At 52.3% G+C, this 19,380-nt stretch overlaps 2 protein-coding genes across 2 annotated transcripts; both read right to left on the reverse strand.

Moving 5' to 3' along the window:
• Positions 1 to 76: 76 nt before the first annotated feature.
• Positions 77 to 451, reverse strand: JKF63_01001 (uncharacterized protein; the record flags this gene model as incomplete). The annotated part of the gene is made up of 1 exon (XM_067897050.1): positions 77 to 451. One exon carries the CDS (start codon positions 449 to 451, stop codon positions 77 to 79), a length of 375 nt encoding a protein of 124 aa, XP_067753207.1.
• Positions 452 to 1,653: 1,202 nt separating this feature from the next.
• Positions 1,654 to 2,379, reverse strand: JKF63_01002 (uncharacterized protein; the record flags this gene model as incomplete). Its single annotated transcript, XM_067897051.1, has 1 exon — positions 1,654 to 2,379. The coding sequence occupies one exon, from the start codon at positions 2,377 to 2,379 to the stop codon at positions 1,654 to 1,656; it is 726 nt and encodes a 241-aa protein (XP_067753208.1).
• Between the last annotated feature and the right edge of the window lie 17,001 nt (positions 2,380 to 19,380).

The following is a 19,380-nucleotide window of genomic DNA, read 5'->3' on the forward strand; positions in this document are numbered from 1 at the left end:
CCCTAAAAAAAAAAAAACCTATAAGACACTACTTTTTTTTTCTTTGTCGCACTCCTAGAACTATAACCTCAGAGTTCTAATGGTGGCTGAGGTCCACCGCCCCAGAGGCCGGGCGCAGGGTGGCTGGGCCAGCAGCGTAACCCTCACCAATATCGAAGGAAAAGTCCCAGGGCTTCCGATCCTGGGAGCGCCACCCGTAATCCAAGGCGCTCGGACCGCCACCAGCGATGTCATCCAGCTTCGACCAGAATCCATCCATCATAATCGCCCCAACAACGAGGAACGGCCCGGTGCAGCACAGGATCATCCAATAGTTTTGGCCAGGCTTATGGTACACTTCACTAGACCAGTAGCCCACGCCGCGCAAACCGAAATTTGGGCGTGCCTTCGCTTTGCTATTGAACGCAAGCATGTAAGTCCGCTTGCTAGCGGAGAGCGCCGGGCGGAACATTCTTAGGAGAGAGAGAGTAAAAGGACGAAGTCGAATGTATCTACTTACCGGAGGTTTCAAGAGAACAAAAACGGTATGAGTGGTGAGTGGGAATCCCTGAAAAAAAAAAAAGAGTGAGATGAAAGCAGAGGAGACTGGTACACAAGGGTGGATGCTTGCATCCGGAATACGGCAGTATGAGCAGCAAGGTAAATCAAGCCCAGGAATTTTAGCAACGGCAACAAAGAAAAGAGGCGCAAAACACACCAATGAGTAAACTCTTTTTGGATGTAGTGGAACCTCATTTCACATTGCTCTTTCGCAATCTTCAGGCGCGTCCATAATCCCAGGCCACAACCCTGCTTTTTTTTCCTCCTATATCGACAAATGTTTTGATTTTTTTTTGTATATATGTCTTTTTTCTCAGCTGACCTGAAACAGGGAGAAAAGAGGGGGGGCGAAGCACAAATCTAACCCTTGCGGGAAAAGTCTATCCGAAAAAGAAAAAAGAACCATTCACTTCACTTTCTGGAATGCCCCGATGTGCAACCCATAATCTATAGTGTAGATTGCGCTTCCGAATCTTCAAATGTGCAGAGGTGGGTGATAGGTAAAAAAAAAAAGATGGAACTAACGGCAACAAGGAATTTGGGAGAAAAGAAACACAAAGGAGAGCTTTCAACAAAAAGCAAACTAGACACAAAACGACAGATACAGCATCCCTGAAGAGCATAAAATTTCTTGAAGAACAAGTCTTCAGAGCGACTTGCTAGAGACACATCGGAATTGAAATCACCTTTTACTTCAATGTTATCACGGGGCCCCGAAGTGACTCTCTTTGTATCTTTTCTGGAAGCAGCGAAATTGAGAGAGACACCGCGACGTAAATCATTTTTGTGTTACGACCGCAGAGGGTGGATCTTTGAAAGGGACGCACGGGCACTGAAATGAGCGTGCCCCACATCAAATATGAGCACACACCAACCCGCGAGGCGAAGGAGTGTCACGACAAATCCTTGGATTCTGCAACGCTTCACATCCCTGGGAATGCTTTCGGAGAAAAAGAAAGCTTGTATACGTGAAACGATCGACTGTAACGCGTGTCCTCCATGCTAACAGATAAGCAAAATGACCAAAGAAAAAGCGTTAAGTAGCGGTACCGGTGAAAAGCTAAGGAAAGGGTACCGCTTTTGGAGCTGAGCTGGGCCGAGGAGCAAAGCTCCTCAGTCATGAGCCCGGAGCTTTTCCATCCAAATGCGACAGCCGTACTCGCGGTAAAGTTCCTTGAGAAGCTGTACAAAGTCGATACGTGTCCCTGATTCGTAATAGAAGGTTAGCTTCTTTTTGTCGAACTGATATTCCGCGTACACAATTTCCATCGGTAAGCCATGGGAGTGCGCCTTTGTTTGACAAAAGGCAGCAGCCGTCGCCTCGGCTTCTTTCAGGTCTGTTGCCCAGTAGTCCACTTCGTGTTGGGTGGCGTAACGCAAAACGTTGCCGATTGGACCAGTTCGCTCCACGTAGGTTTTTTGTTTGCCAGTGTTTATGCGGATAACAACCCCGACGTCAATACCACGATCACCCTGAACAACAACGTACTGACCTTTCTCCACCTTCCTGGACGACATGAATTCGCCTTGATGACACTTGAACTGAACAAGAACATTGCATATGGATGGCTCTCTGGGCGCTGGTAGGGCACGGTCTTCTTTTTCTCGGACAAAATCCTGGACCGGCAACGTGTGGGCTGGCTCATCATCAGCCATAAAGTCAGCAGAAGAATGAGTGCCAGAGGGCAGACATTTCCACTTGTATGGGTTATGCTGAGAAAAGTGGTGCGGCTCCACTGTTGGCGGTAGAGGAGCTACGTTCACTTGAACATTTTTTGTCTTTTGTGTCTGCAGAAGGGGCACCTGCACGTTCGTGATATCCGTAAGGGTTGCAAGCATCTTTGTGAAATGTATATGAAGTGCGGATGGAAAAAAAAGAAAGAGTGTATGTATCTATGTAAAAATAAACTAGATCAACAAGAAACCCACAATAGAGTAGGTACAGCCCAGATCTAGAATGGTACAGTGATTTTCAGCGCGGAAAGGGTTTAGAACATTCAGTGCTAGGAAGAAAACTGTCCGCTCTTCCACCTTGTACTTATACACTGTGAGGGTCAGAAAGATGAAAGCCATGAATGAGAAATGAAAGTAGGAGAAGCGGAGTTAAACGGCATCAGGGAAAGTCGCTGTACATGTCCTGTTTGCACACCCGAGAGAAACATAGGCTGGTTTCCTCTCTTTGCGAAAAGTCTGCGCTTTTTCGTGTCGTCAGTTTAGCATTTTCTTGGGTTTGGTTTGAATAACGAGCCGCCAAGAACCAATACGAGCCAAGGTCCTCAAAGAGTAAACCATAGAAGTCGATTAATAAAAGCGCAAAGGAAAAAGATACGAATACAGTTAGCATAAAATCCTCCACAAAATTCATACATGTTTTGTATCCACTGGTTGCGTTTCCTTTAGCATACAACAAAGCAGAGCACAGATGCTTTCCATGATACCAGAGCCCAGAACCCTGGGAGGTCCTCTCAAGGGCAGCAGAAGGTTTAATGGATCCACGTGCCAATGATATCAGAAACACCAATATCCCTCTCGACTACACCATCTCACTGTGTAAAGCTTTCGGTGCAAAAAGATACGCCCTTCCAGTTGAAAACGCATCTCTTGATAAGGTTGGTGGACCATGTCCAGGTGTGCGCCGTCGTGAGACATTTACGAACCCCCTTGAGTCACCTTCGCATGTTTGTGAAATGGTTCTGAGTGAAATCTACCCGTAGCACCGTTTTTATCCGACGTTTCCACGAAGCAGTGGATATCGTATGGGAATCAAGTCCTGCTCGTCCACGCTGGGGTGGTGCAAGCTTTGCTTGCAGGGTGGGGGGTCATGAATATCAGATACGGTGGTGAACCCGTAAAGAAACACGTGTTCTCATGAGAAACCCATGCCCATTTTAACCGAGCCGACTCGAATTCCCTTTTAGAAGAACAGCAGGGATATAGCGAGGGTCGACTGGCGGTTGCCAAGCCGACTTCCGTGCAGGGTATGCTTTCAGAACCCCCCCCCCGCGTTTTTGTAGGGGGGTCTCTTTTGCGCGGGGGCCCGGCTGTCGGGGGTGGGGCTTTCGTTGTGGCTGGTGGTGTTGGGCGGGGGCCCTCCGCCTTTCTACTGCAGATGCGTGGTTGCTGCCCCCTGGTGCGGGGAGATGGGTTCGCTGGCTTCGCAGTGTTGGGCCGGTTTCGTAGTACGCGTGTGGGTTCTCGCCTGGCAGCCCTCTTTTTCCTTACGCCAAAATGGGCGAGGGTGTCCCCAAAGCCTCGCCAAAAAATTCCCCTGTGTGCTCCCGGGGGTCCTGCCCTCCGCCTTCCCTGTGTTGCATTTGGCCGGAGAAAGCCAAAAGTATAGGGCACCTAACCCGATGCACCCCTGAAAACATCCGTATCCATCTTTGTGCGCGATGCAAATGTTGAATGTGTTGCGGCTATCGTCGGATATCCTCTTTTTACGCATGGTCCCCGGCCATGGCGCCATGAGGGTTCTAATTGAATATTTGTGTATTTCTGCAGCTCATACTTTTTAAAAAGTCTCTGGTGGCATGGCGTTTTTTTTGAAAAATCCGTCCTGAATTGGATCCCGGATCGGTCTGAACCCTTATGCGCAAATTCAATTTCCTTCCCTGTGCGCGCCCGGTGCGCCGAAGCGCGGTTTCTTCGGCGAGGTGGCGGGTTATGGCGTTGTGTTGGCCGCCTCGATTTCGCAGAGGTGGGCCATTACAAACCTCCATGGGTGGCATACTTCTGAGAAACTATTTTTTTTGCGACTTTACCGCATCGCTGAATACAAGCGGTTTGTTTCTCCGGTGCTCGCGCTCCCCCCCCCCCCACTGAGATCTAATAACCCGGGTTTTGATTTTCACCGCTGTATTCGGCCTTGGATCCGGTAAAGATCAATTATAAGCTTCTGCATGTTGGGGATTTGCTCGCTGAAAACACCCAATGTAATGAGGTTGTTGCGGTCACGGGGTTAGGGTTATATTGGCAAAATCGATGGGTGGGGTGATCGAATGGTGCTTGGTTATCTAGGCGGGTTGAAGGTTCTTCACGGGAGGGGGGGTCCGAGCGAGGGGGTCGGGTACCATGTGGTCGGCCGGCGTCCCGAGTGAGTGACGCACATTCACTGCTATGCAGTGTGTGGTGCGGGGGATTTCTGATGAATGCATGTCCGGGTTTCGTCCGAGATGTCTGGTCCGAATGTATTTTGGTACCCCGGACCCGGGTGTACCCGGAACGGTTTGGTCCAGTGCACCTTGTGTGCCGATATGCTCCTGAAGTGGTTTTCTACAAATGTGATGTCACATTTGTGTATGTTTGTTATCTCTTTATCGAATGATTATTCGTTCTCTCTCCTTCTACTTCTGTCTCTTATGGAATTGGATACAAATCCAGTAAGTAATCTTAGTGGGTTTAATGCGGTCTCTGACGCAAAAACGCCCACCCACCCAACCCTGAGAACTAGAACTCCTGACGGTGTCTGGTCCACGGTGAAGTGGTTTTTTCTTAAAGAAATGTTGATTCAGTTTAAGCTGTTCCAGGCCACACGGTGGCAGATCAGCAAACCAGTTGTTTTCAAGGTGGTCAAGAATGCCACGCGAGTGTGGTTTTACTCAGTATTTTTACATGTGCCCGAGGGGGGTTTCGACCAGCTCTCCTTTTCCCTCGCGCCCGGGTCTTTCCAAGAAAGAGAGCGAGGGTCTGAGTTGAAAGGGTGCGCTTCCGAGATGGTAGGATCGTGGCGGAAAGCTATCCACCCTCATATGCCGATGGCGTTTTCACCACCCCGTGGGTTTTAACAAGGGGAACCGTTGAGCCCATTAAGGTCATTCTTCTTTAAAAGTTCTTTAGTTTTCCAAGCACCATCTTACCTTCAATAGTTGATGGCTGGGCATCGCTGGGTGAAGAAATGGTAGCCAGGATGACCTGAAAAAGGGAAAAACTATATCTAACGTTTATGATTGATTGATCTCAAGATTCTCTTCTTTTCAGTTTTCTCTTAACACAACATGGGTTCCCGCTGTGTTCGCCATAACCCTCTGACGAACGCCGGCGGGGCGTTTGTCATCCACCCAGTACCTTTTCTTTGTTTTCTGTCACTCTTTGATTTGTTCGATTTCTCTAGTTTAGTAGCTTCTCTTGTCTTCATCTTTTTGCCCACTGACTACACGAGTGCTCGTTTCGCCTCGGCTTCTTCCTTTTTTCCTTCGGGCACCGCCGTTTGTTCAGTCGGAGCTGATTTGCCTTTGTAGTTTCATATCTTTTCAGATTTTCTTTCGTGATCCGTTGTTCTTGCATGTCCGTTTGGCATGCACACCTTTGGCACAAATGAAGGGGCACTCGGTGCTGGGGGCTTCCACGGTACCGGTGCCAAGCCACAAGAAAAAACACACAACAGAGATGTAGACGACGTGACGTGTCCCACACGCGACTGGACGCGAAGGGTGGACGAACGGAACCCCAGTTACGCGGCCACGCGGCTGTAGTCGCGTGCCTGCCTTGCCGCTTCCCATCGGGGTCGCGAAGAATCATGCCATGACTTGCCCCGCCTCAGGCCACGCCTCCCTCACTTCCCCTCGGCCTCTGTCTTCGCGACACATCTCACAGGTCAGTGCTTGTAGGTTAGGTTAAGATTCAGGTAGATTAGATTAAGTCAAAAGTTAGAGTTAGGTAGATTAGATTAAAATTAAAATTAGGGTTGAGGTCAGGTTAAGGTTTCATTGGCGAAGTCTTTCGACGGAGGCAATCGAATGGTACATGGTTTTCTGGATGGCTGAAAAGTTCTAGCACGGGAGGGGGGTCCGAGCGAGGGGGTCGGGTACCATGTGGTCGGCCGGCGTCCCGAGTGAGTGGCACACATTCACTGCTATGCGGTGTGTGGTGCGGGGGATTTCTGACGAATGCATGTCCGGGTTTCGTCCGAGATGTCTGGTCCGAATGTATTTTGGTACCCCGGACCCGGGTGTACCCGGGACGGTTTGGTCCAGTGCACCTTGTGTGCCGATATGCTCTTGAAGTGGTTTTCTACAAATGTGATGTCACATGCGTGTGTGTTTGTTATCTCTTTACCGAATGATTATTCGTTCTCTCTCCTTCTACTTCTGTCTCTTATGGAATTGGATACAAATCCAGTAAGTAATCTAAGTGGGTTTAATGCGGTCTCTGACGCAAAAACGAAAACAAAAACACATTTTGCACAAAAAATACCGTACGCACGCGCCCAGGCAGATCCGCAGCTTCTCGTCATCTAGCCGTTCAAGAAGTTCCGCCACGTCACAAAAGACGATTGTACTTCACAACATTCGCGCTTAACAATGAGCAACAAGACGGATATCGCTTCGCTTTCCACCGAGGAGGGCGATGTGGACATCAGTTTCTTTTTGAACAACCCAAGCACGTCGACTAGAGCGAAGACGTGGAGAGGTCTCCGCAAACAAGGGATCATTTCAGCGGAGAAGTATCACGAAGAGCTTGTGCGCCTGGCTGAGGGTCTTGAAAAGGACAAGGAAAGGGACCGAACGGTGCCGTTGGACGGTGACGCGAGGATTCAACACAACATGATGGAAGCGCAAACCATCTACGCGGACACACGGCTCCGCGAATGCATGAACACGGAAAATGCAGACAAACAGGCTATCGAGGCGCTCCGGAGCCTACGCCAAACAACGGGAGACCCGTTAGAAGGGGCCCTGGAAAAACTGGAAACGGCAATCGAAGCATCACAGGTGACACCAGTCGTGGCGGCGTCGGCGGTAATCCTGCTCGGCCTATCCGGGCCGGAGCTGAAAGAATTGAGCGATAGGGAGCGGATCGCGTTATGGCTCGATATGTTTCTCGAAGAACCCAAGCCGACGCGCCTTTTCCGGTACAACGTGCATGTTGCAAGGGCGATGGGAGCCCAGATGCGTACATGGCGACAAATTATCCAAGAAGTCAGCGAGCCATTGCTTCCACAAACGCCACGCCTGGCGAGATTCACGCGAGACATTATGGAAACAGCGCAGGCTGCAGTAATGACTAAAAAGGCGGAATTTGAAGGCGGCGCTGGTTACACCAAAAAACCCAAAAGCACGTTCCGGAACTCAAAGGACGATAAATGTGACCCGCTTGAAGGTGGAGCTGCGTATGCGCAAATTGTGGGCACGGACGGGTCACCAATTGGAGCGTTGGACTTGAGCAGCTGGGATGAATTCGCCACCACTCTTTACGCAAAGTTGGACACCCTCAATGCCAATGATCGTGAGCTTGTTTCTCGGATGATGAAAGAACGCATGCGCGCGCAAACGCGCCAAAGCACTCAATACCGCTCGGACGCCCCCGCAAATTACAAGAGTTACCAAGGACGAAATTATTCAAATGGTAGCAGGCGAGGCGGCTACGGCAACGGAAACGCAGGAGGCAGAGGCCACACATACCGCGGAGGCGAACCGCAGGAAAATCCAAAAAACTGATGCGCGACGGAACGGCAGCCGTCGTTTTGAAGGAGGAATCCACACACACACCAAAAATATGTCGAATATTGCCCGCGAATTCGGCAAGGAAGTGTGGGGCGGCGACATGCTCGAAGGCAAAACATCAAACATAGAACTCGACGCCATTTACGAGCAGTACCTCCCACCAAAACGCATCGTTCCGTCGGATACAATGGTGTACTTGGACCGCGATAAAACCCAACAACTTACGAAGATGGTGCGCGAGCACGGCTTTGTTTATTTTCCAATCTTTATTATGAAGCATTGGATAGCGGGCATTTTGGAGCAAGACGACGAGGATGCAACAGGCATTCAGTTATCCCTTTATGATTCCGCACCATCCCCAATTTTGGAGCAACAACTCAATGAGAACCTCAAAAGGTTTGGCCAGCTTTGCGTTTGGTGAAACAATTTTCGCCACGTCAGGAACGCTATAGCAATGATTGTGGGTTGTTCATGTCCGCGGCATTTTTCAGTCATTATTTACAATTAATGGTTGATCACCGTCGTGATTTGCCACGGTGTTTGCGACGACTATTTTATGCGGCGTCGCAGTATCACCCGCCTCGTGATTATTTCCTCACGAAAATGAGAAAGGTGCTCACGAACCACCCGGTGTCTAGGAAAGATTTCTTTTACGATGAAATCGCGAAGATGCCATGGAAGCGTGCAAAAATGGATGACGCAGTCCAATCATCCGGATCACGCGACGCTCTCCACGGAGGTGGTGGTGTAAAGCAGTCGAAAAAGTCTCCGCCGAATCGGAAACGACCAACGACACGCACCACACGAGCGGTCCAGAGCATTCCAAAACCATCTTCGAGACAGAAGAAAAGGGAAACCAGGATGCAGAGGAACGTGGACCGAGCTGCGCGAACGAGGCGCACACCACAGGAGAGAAAATCGACATCGCAGGCGTCGTCCCGAAAACGTCCGGACAGGTCCTCGATGGATGCTCCGCTTCCAAGGCGTAAGGCTGCAAAGAAACGTGGTAGACAAATGTCCGTGGATCCAGTTCAGGTGACAGAAAACACATCACATTCCCCACTGGTAAGCGACCCCTCATCCGATGATGAGGACATGCTGCTGATTGATGCGATCGCGCGTGCCGACGCACGCGCTGCAGCACTACGGGACAACGTGCCCGTCAATGAAACAACCAGCGCATCAGCACGAGACGTGGCTCACGAGCCTGATGGCGCATCAGCACGAGTCGTGACTCACGAGCCTGAGAGCGCATCGGCGAAAACTCCCGAAAAAGCATCAGAAAATGAGCAGAGGATTGTCCCAGAGAACATCCCAGGGAGTATGCCAGCGAACGCGACCGTGAGTGTAGCTGAAAACGTGCCGGCGAATCCATCACCACCACCTCCACAAGGGAAATGCATCTCCGAGTGGATAGAAGAAACATTCGCAGAGGCAAACAAACACGCCAGGAGGGTATACGAATTTGTTTTGGATCACCTATGGGCTGCGACGGCTCTGGCGAGAGCCGGCGATGGTGTCGCGCGCGGTATGAGCGACACAGCCGTTGGACAGCAGCGTGTGCGACACAAACTGACACCGCTGCAACCCTATAGTGTTCAAGAGATGCTGAAACTTCTCCACAAGAAGATCCACATCGTGGATCCATCACCGACCGATCCGAATGAGGTGATTTTCCGTGAGGAGAACGGAGCCGATGAGGTGTCGATGGACCCTCCGATCGACGAATTGTATCTCGTTCGAGGGCCCTCGATGTCGGCGTTATCTGACCAGTTTAGAAACTATAAGTTTCTCCTCGGAGCGAGACTCCGTGAGGCACCGGAAGACATGAACGGGGTGCGATACCCGAGCTATTACGTCCTCACAAAAGTGGCGTCGGAAGCGACGGTGGGTGTGTACATTCCCGCCGGGATGACGCATTACCCGACCTCAAAGCCACAGCGTGCGTCACGCCACGCGTCCCGATACGTGCCTCGTCCAAGAGGTGCGACGCCGGAGACACATCAAGGTCGCTCGGATGATCCAGCGCCACGCCTGACCAGACGGAAAAGATGGCCAGGTGATGGAGTGAACGTCGATCCGGACATCAACGATGAAGGCGATGAAGGCGAGACATCCAGGATTCCTGGCAACAGGAAAGGTGATGGATACGCCGATGTCGACGCGAACATATCGGAGGAGGCGAAACGAGCACTCGAGGATATCCGTTCAAACCCTTTAAACATGCAGGGCAGGCCTCTTTCGCAAGCAGAGGAAGCAGAGGCCTGCCCGAGAACTGGTTCCTCTTCAGCGCGAAACCGCCACACGTCTCACAGCTGGCATGGAGTCTTGTGAGGCCGGACACGCGCGCACACCATCTACGATGGCTGACGCGCATAAAATGCATGAATTCAGAGCAGATGCTCATGCGTCTTCCGTCGGCGTGCATCGACCTGATCCTGTCGACCGCTCGGGCACGCAAATGGAAGTGGGCAACGACAGCGAAGGCGTTTGCGGGAGTAGCGGGTGCGCTGCGCGACCTGCCGCTCTATTCCACCCAATCGCGAGGCATTCGCCTCCAGGACGACCCGGAATGGCGAAGCGCTTTTGGCACGGCGCAGCGCTTCATGAAGGAGTCGGTGCCAGACGCGCCTCCTTTCGTATCGCGTATGCAGGTCGAGAAAATCCTCGACCGACTTCGCCTAGGCCATCCTCGGGCTGCACTTTTCTTGGCGATGATGTGGGGATTCGCGGCGCGAGCGTGCGACATATCCACGCTGCGTGTGAAGGACGTGACGGTGTTTCCGACACCCGCGGCGGAGCCGGACCACCACAGCAGGAGAAGAGCGACCACCATCGCAGAGGAGGAGCCGTGCGTGCGAATCACCCTGACGATACGCAAAGGAAAAGGTGCCAAGACGAGGGGCCCATACCCTGTGCCGTCGATGCTGACCAGAGACCTTGCAGCCACGCTGCAAGAGATGATGGCAAAACGGAAACCATCAGAGGAGTTGTTCGCGCCTCACTCGGAGGAGCTGAGGTCGCGGATCGCACACGAGGTGCGGACAGAGATGCGAGGCGCACAGCTGCCCTCGATTCGAAAAGGCGCACTCCGCTGCATGGCGGAAGCGGGTGTCCCGCTGAAGGACTTGATGACGATATCAGGCCACGCCAAACAAGCCACGCTGCTGCGCTACCTTGGGTATGGCCAGCAGCCTACGGTGGAGGCCGAGACCGCAAGGGAAAACGCAGGAAGAGCGTTATTCCAGACCCGCTAGAAGCGGCGACTTCGGTGTTTCGTTTCCGCTCCCAGGAATCGTCATGTGCGAACCTCGCGATTGCACCGCAAGAGGTGTCGGACATGGTGGATCGCATGTCCGGGTTCGTCCGAGTGATGGCGGAAAGGCCGGCGCTGGTAAAGCACTGGCCGCTGCACTTGAAACAAAACACGCCGCTGGACATGGAGGCGGTGCTGACGATGCCGACAAAACGCGCCTCCACAAAGCGTTTTCTTCGCCGGATCCAGTGCTTCCTGGATCCCTGCTTCTATGACGGATTGCGGACCTCGCGGACCATCAAAAAATGCGCCCTGACAGCGGACGAGATCCGCCAGGCAGTCGACATGGGAAAATTCGAGCCGTGTCCTGCCAACGAATTGGGTACCCAGGCGCAACTGCCTGAGGGAGTGCATGGCGTGAACGTGTTCACGGTGCCCGAGTTGAAGGGCAGACGGCGCCTCATCACGGAGCCGCTGCTGAATCGGGTGATCCCGACACATCACGTGCCACGCGTCCACTACGACACCCGCCTCGGAAGGCGGCAGCGGTTGCGATACGCCCGCTACATGCTGCAGATCGATTTCGAAGCTTATTACGACGCTATCCCGATCGCGGCGACACTCCGCAACAAGTTCGTTTTTCGAGCACGACATGACGGGCGATACTACCGTCTGCGGACGCTTCCGACCGGTGCGCGGTGGAGCGTTGCAGTGGGTCAGGCCGTGACCTGGACGATCGTCGACATCGACACGCCAGTCACCATCACCACCCTCATCGACAACATTCTGATCGCAGCGAAGGAGGGTCAGGAACGTGAGTTCCTGATGGCGGTGCGCGCGGTCGTGGCGCGCATCAAGGCGGCAAACCTCATGACATCACCAAACCGTGACGAGTTGGAGGTGATGTCCGACGAGGCGATCTTGCAGATGGCAGGTGCCAATACGGTGTTTCTCGGTGAGGAATACATGTGGAACGGACATGAGCGTCTGATTCGGAACTCGGTCAAGACGGTGGCGAAGATGCAGATTGCGCTGCGGAAAACTTCCCACACGATTCGCAGTTTGGCGTCACTGATCTCGCTGATATTTTTCGCACTCCACACCACCCAGGTGAACCCGGCTCGCGCCTTCAAGCTGTTGAGAACCTACCGCGGCATATTCCGTCTGACGTTCCGGGGCTTCGACTGGGACGACCCAGTGCCATACATTGACTCGGCGGTTTCGCGCACACTCCAGGAGATTGGCGGAGCACTTGTGCACAACCAGTGGTGGAAAATATCGAATGAGCGTCACCCGTCCTATGACGAGGCGGCCTACGACGCGGTGTGTTTCACCGACGCGTCGCTGGAAGGCTGGGGTGCGGTCCTTCACCTGCGCGAGGCCGGCGCCACGGAAATGTGGACGTATCGACAACGTTGGACCGAGGACCTGGAGCAGCAGCTCTGCGGTGAGGACGGCGAGGCGACCCGCGTGCTGGAAAAACTGCGAAAATACCAGCAACAATGCCATAGGAATCCGGACGGCAAACTAGGAGATCCGGACCTCGAGACGGACCGGTTCCAGGCGAGGTACTCGGCACATGCGGAACCTCGCGCAGCGCAACTGATGCTGCGATACATTGTGGAACACCATCGCGTTCCAGATGGTGCACGCATCGCGCTGGCAACGGATCACCGGGCGATTGTGATTGCACAAAAGCACCTGAACGGTTTCGGTGGCATCGGTAGAGGCTATGCACTGAACAAACTTTTCGAGTACACATATGACCTCTGGTATGACAGAGGCATCGACGTAGTGTTTTTCTACGTCGAGGGTGCGCAGAATCCGGCTGACGCCTACTCGCGCCACTTTGGGGTTGACGCGACGGGGTCGCTGGAGGTGGAGCGTGTAGCTCCCATCGGTGTGCCGTTTCTCCGCCAAACGTGGTGCCCGCTATGCGAAGAGCGGCCCCGCGAGGAGGGCGGAGAAGTGTGACGACCAACCCCGCACACACACACACGCACACCATGAGATGAAGAACTTCGAAGGAAGAAAAGATGCAAGAGTGGTTTCTGGCTAACCGCGCGCTATGGGGGGCTTCCCCGGTACCGGTGCCAAGCCACAAGAAAAAACACACAACAGAGATGTAGACGACGTGACGTGTCCCACACGCGACTGGACGCGAAGGGTGGACGAACGGAACCCCAGTTACGCGGCCACGCGGCTGTAGTCGCGTGCCTGCCTTGCCGCTTCCCATCGGGGTCGCGAAGAATCATGCCATGACTTGCCCCACCTCAGGCCACGCCTCCCTCACTTCCCCTCGGCCTCTTTCTTTCGCGACACATCTCACACAGGTCGGTAGCATTTCATTGGCGAAGTCTTTTCGACGGAGGCAATCGAATGGTACATGATTTTCTGGATGGATTGAAAGTTCTGCACGGGAGGGGGTCCGAGCGAGGGGTCGGGTACCATGTGGTCGGCCGGCTTTCCGAGTGAGTGACGCACATTCACTGCTATGCGGTGTGTGGTGCGGGGGATTTCTGATGAATGCATGTCCGGGTTTCGTCCGAGATGTCTGGTCCGAATGTATTTTGGTACCCCGGACCCGGGTGTACCCGGGACGGTTTGGTCCAGTGCACCTTGTGTGCCGATATGCTCTTGAAGTGGTTTTCTACAAATGTGATGTCACATGTGTGTATGTTTGTTATCTCTTTACCGAATGATTATTCGTTCTCTCTCCTTCTACTTCTGTCTCTTATGGAATTGGATACAAATCCAGTAAGTAATCTAAGTGGGTTTAATGCGGTCTCTGACGCAAAAACGCCCACCCACCCAACCCTGAGAACTGGAACTCCTGACGGTGTCTGGTCCACGGTGAAGTGGTTTTCTTAAAGAAATGTTGATTCAGTTTAAGCTGTTCTATGCCACACGATGGCAGATCAGCAAACCAGTTTGTTTTCAAGGTGGTCAAGAATGCCACGCGAGTGTGATTTTATTCCGTGTTTTTACATGTGCCCGAGGGGGGTTTCGACCAGCTCTCCTTTTCCCCCGCGCCCGGGTCTTTCCAAGAAAGAGGGCGCGGGTCTGAGTTGAAAGGGTGCGCTTCCGAGATGGTAGGATCGTGGCGGAAAGCTATCCACCCTCATATGCCGAGGGCGTTTTACCACCCCGTGGGCTTTAACAAGGGGAATCGTTGATCCCGTTAAGGTCATTCTTCTTTAAAAGTTCTTTAGTTTTCCAAGCGCCATCTTACCTTCAATAGTTGATGGCTGGGCATCGCTGGGTGAAGAAATGGTAGCCAGGATGACCTGAAAAAGGGAAAAACTATATCTAACGTTTATGATTGATTTCTCTAAAGATTCTCTTGTTTCCAGTTTTCTCTTAACACAGCATGGATTCCCGCTGTGTTCGCCATAACCCTCTGACGAACGCCGGCGGGGCGTTTGTCATCCACCCAGTATCTTTTCTTTGTTTTCTGTCACTCTTTGATTTGTTCGATTTCTCTAGTTTAGTAGCTTCTCTTGTCTTCATCTTTTTGCCCACTAACAACAGGAGTGCTCGTTTCGCCTCGGCTTCTTCCTTTTTCCCTCGGGCACCACCGTTTGTTCAGTCGGAGCTGATTTGCCTTTGTAGTTTCATATGTTTTCGGATTCTCTTTCGTGATCCGTTGTTCTTGCATGTCCGTTTGGCATGCGCACCTTTGGCACAAATGAAGGGGCACTCGGTGCTGGGGGCTTCCCCGGTACCGGTGCCAAGCCACAAGAAAAAACACACAACAGAGATGTAGACGACGTGACGTGTCCCACACGCGACTGGACGCGAAGGGTGGACGAACGGAACCCCAGTTACGCGGCCACGCGGCTGTAGTCGCGTGCCTGCCTTGCCGCTTCCCATCGGGGTCGCGAAGAATCATGCCATGACTTGCCCCACCTCAGGCCACGCCTCCCTCACTTCCCCTCGGCCTCTTTCTTTCGCGACACATCTCACACAGGTCGGTAGCATTAGGTTGGTTAGGGTTAGGGTTAGTGGGTTTCATTGGCGAAGTCTTTTCGACGGAGGCAATCGAATGGTACATGATTTTCTGGATGGATTGAAATGGGCTTTAAGCTCGGCACGGGGGGGGCGAGCGAGGGGGTCGGGTACCATGTGGTCGGCCGGCTTTCCGAGTGAGTGACGCACATTCACTGCTATGCAGTGTGTGGTGCGGGGATTTCTGAAGAATGCATGTCCGGGTTTTCGTCCGAGATGTCTGGTCGAATGTATTTTGGTACCCCGGACCCGGGTGTACCAGGACGGTTTGGTCCAGTGCGCCTTGTGTGCCGATATGCTCCTGAAGTGGTTTTCTACAAATGTGATGTCACATGTGTGTATGTTTGTTATCTCTTTATCGAATGATTATTCGTTCTCTCTCCTTCTACTTCTGTCTCTTATGGAATTGGATACAAATCCAGTAAGTAATCTAAGTGGGTTTAATGCGGTCTCTGACGCAAAAACGCCCACCCACCCAACCCTGAGAACTGGAACTCCTGACGGTGTCTGGTCCACGGTGAAGTGGTTTTTCTTAAAGAAATGTTGATTCAGTTTAGGCTGTTCTATGCCACACGATGGCAGATCAGCGAAGCAGTCTGTTTTCAAGGTGGTCAAGAATGCCACGCGAGTGTGATTTTATTCCGTATTTTTACATGTGCCCGAGGGGGGTTTCGACCAGCTCTCCTTTTCCCCCGCGCCCGGGTCTTTCCAAGAAAGAGGGCGCGGGTCTGAGTTGAAAGGGTGCGCTTCCGAGATGGTAGGATCGTGGCGGAAAGCTATCCACCCTCATATGCCGATGGCGTTTCAACACCCCGTGGGCTTTAACAAGGGGAACCGTTGATCCCATTAAGGTCATTCTTCTTTAAAAGTTCTTTAGTTTTCCAAGCACCATCTTGCCTTCAATAGTTGATGGCTGGGCATCGCTGGGTGAAGAAATGGTAGCCAGGATGACCTGAAAAATGGAAAAACTATATCTAACGTTTATGATTGATTTCTCTAAAGATTCTCTTGTTTTCAGTTTTCTCTTGACACAGCATGGATTCACGCTGTGTTCGCCATAACCCTCTGACGAACGCCGGCGGGGCGTTTGTCATCCACCCAGTATCTTTTCTTTGTTTTCTGTCACTCTTTGATTTGTTCGATTTCTCTAGTTTAGTAGATTCTCTTGTCTTCGTCTTTTTGCCCACTGACAACACGAGTGCTCGTTTCGCCTCGGCTTCTTCTTTTTTTTTTTTTTCCCTCGGGCACCACCGTTTGTTCAGTCGGAGCTGATTTGCCTTTGTAGTTTCATATGTTTTCAGATTTTCTTTCGTGATCCGTTGTTCTTGCATGTCCGTTTGGCATGCACACCTTTGGCACAAATGAAGGGGCACTCGGTGCTGGGGGCTTCCCCGGTACCGGTGCCAAGCCACAAGAAAAAACACACAACAGAGATGTAGACGACGTGACGTGTCCCACACGCGACTGGACGCGAAGGGTGGACGAACGGAACCCCAGTTACGCGGCCACGCGGCTGTAGTCGCGTGCCTGCCTTGCCGCTTCCCATCGGGGTCGCGAAGAATCATGCCATGACTTGCCCCACCTCAGGCCACGCCTCCCTCACTTCCCCTCGGCCTCTTTCTTTCGCGACACATCTCACACAGGTCGGTAGCATTAGGGTTAGGGTTAGGGTTAGGTTGAGTTAGGGTTAGATTAGGGTTTCATTGGCGAAGTCTTTTCGACGGAGGCAATCAGAATGGTACATGATTTTCTGGATGGATTGAAAGTTCTACACGGGAGGGGGTCCGAGCGAGGGGTCGGGTACCATGTGGTCGGCCGGCTTTCCGAGTGAGTGACGCACATTCACTGCTATGCAGTGTGTGGTGCGGGGATTTCTGACGAATGCATGTCCGGGTTTCGTCCGAGATGTCTGGTCCGAATGTATTTTGGTACCCCGGACCCGGGTGTACCCGGGACGGTTTGGTCCAGTGCACCTTGTGTGCCGGTATGCTCCTGAAGTGGTTTTCTACAAATGTGATGTCACATGCATGTGTGTTTGTTATCTCTTTATCGAATGATTATTCGTTCTCTCTCCTTCTACTTCTGTCTCTTATGGAATTGGATACAAATCCAGTAAGTAATCTTAGTGGGTTTAATGCGGTCGTGTGACGCAAAAACGAAAACAAAAACACATTTTGCACAAAAAATACCGTGACGCACGCGCCCAGGCAGATCCGCAGCTTCTCGTCATCTAGCCGTTCAAGAAGTTCCGCCACGTCACAAAAAGACGATTGTACTTCACAACATTCGCGCTAACAATGAGCAACAAGACGGATGTCGCTTCGCTTTCCACCGAGGAGGGCGATGTGGACATCAGTTTCTTTTGAACAACCCAAGCACGTCGACTAGAGCGAGACGTGGAGAGAGTGTCACAAACAAGGGATCGTTCCAGCGGAGAAGTATCACGAAAAGCGGTGCGCGCGGCTGAGGGTCTTGGAAAGGACAAGGAAAAGGGACCGAACGGTTGTAGGTTGGGACAGGTGACGCAGATTCAACACTAACATGATGGAAAGCGCAACCAAGTCTACGCGGACACACGGCTCCGCGGATTGCATGAACACGGAAAATGCAGACAAACAGGCTATCAGGGCGCTCCGGAGCCTACGCCAAACAACAGGAGACCCGTTAGAAGGGGCCCCTGGAAAAACTGGAAACGGCAATCAAAGAAGCATCACAGGTGACACCAGTCGTGGCGGCGTCGGCGGTAATCCTGCTCGGCCTATCCGGGCCGGAGCTGAAGAATTGAGCGATAGGGAGCGGATCGCGTTATGGCTCGATATGTTTCTCCGAAGAACCCAAGCCGACGCGCCTTTTCCGGTACAACGTGCATGTTGCAAGGGCGATGGGAGCCCAGATGCGTACATGGCGACAAATTATCCAAGAAGTCAGCGAGCCATTGCTTCCACAAACGCCACGCCTGGCGAGATTCACGCGAGACATTATGGAAACAGCGCAGGCTGCAGTAATGACTAAAAAGGCGGAATTTGAAGGCGGCGCTGGTTACACAAAAAACCCAAAAAGCACGTTCCGGAACTCAAAGGACGATAAATGTGACCCGCTTGAAGGTGGAGCTGCGTATGCGCAAATTGTGGGCACGGACGGGTCACCAATTGGAGCGTTGGACTTGAGCAGCTGGGATGAATTCGCCACCACTCTTTACGCAAGTTGGACACCCTCAATGCCAATGATCGTGAGCTTGTTGTCTCGGATGATGAAGAACGCATGCGCGCGCAAACGCGCCAAAGCACTCCAATACCGCTCGGACGCCCCCGCAAATTACAAGAGTTACCAAGGACGAAATTATTCAAATGGTAGCAGGCGAGGCGGCTACGGCAACAGGGAAACAGCAGGAGGCAGAGGCCGCGCCGCGGAGGAGGCGAACCGCAGGAAAATCCAAAAGAGCTTCGATGCGCGACCGCGGAACGGCGGCCGGTCGATTTTGAAGGAGGAATCCACACACACACCAAAAAATATGTCGAATATTGCCCGCGGAATTCGGCAAGGAAGATGTGGGGGCGGCGACGTAGCTCGAAAGGCGGCAACATCAAACATAGAACTCGACGCAATTTACGAGCAGTACCTCCCGCAAAACGCGTCGTTCCGTCGGATACAATGGTGTAGCTTGGACCGCGATAAAACCCAACAACTTACGAGGATGGTGCGCGAGCACGGCACTGTTTATTTTCAATCTTTATTATGAAGCATTGGATAGCGGGCGTGCGAGGAGCAAGACGACGAGGATGCAACAGGCATCCAGTTATCACTTTATGATTCCGCACCATCCCTGAATTTTGGAGCAACAACTCAATGAGAACCTCAGGAGTTTGGCCAGCTTTGCGTTTGGTGAAACAATTTTCGCCCAAGATGGGAACGCTATAGCAATGATTGTGGGTTGTTCATGTCCGCGGCATTTTTCAGTCATTATTTACAATTAATGGTTGATCACCGTCGTGATTGCCACGAGGTGTTTGCGACGACTATTTTTATGCGGCGTCGCAGTATCACCCGCCTCGTGATTGATAATACGAAAATGAGAAAGGTGTGCGAACCGCCCGGGTGTCTAGGAAGATTTCTTTTACGATGAAATCGCAAAGA

Source organism: Porcisia hertigi, chromosome 36 (assembly GCF_017918235.1).
Source record: "Porcisia hertigi strain C119 chromosome 36, whole genome shotgun sequence".
NCBI classification, from domain to species: domain Eukaryota; phylum Euglenozoa; class Kinetoplastea; order Trypanosomatida; family Trypanosomatidae; genus Porcisia; species Porcisia hertigi.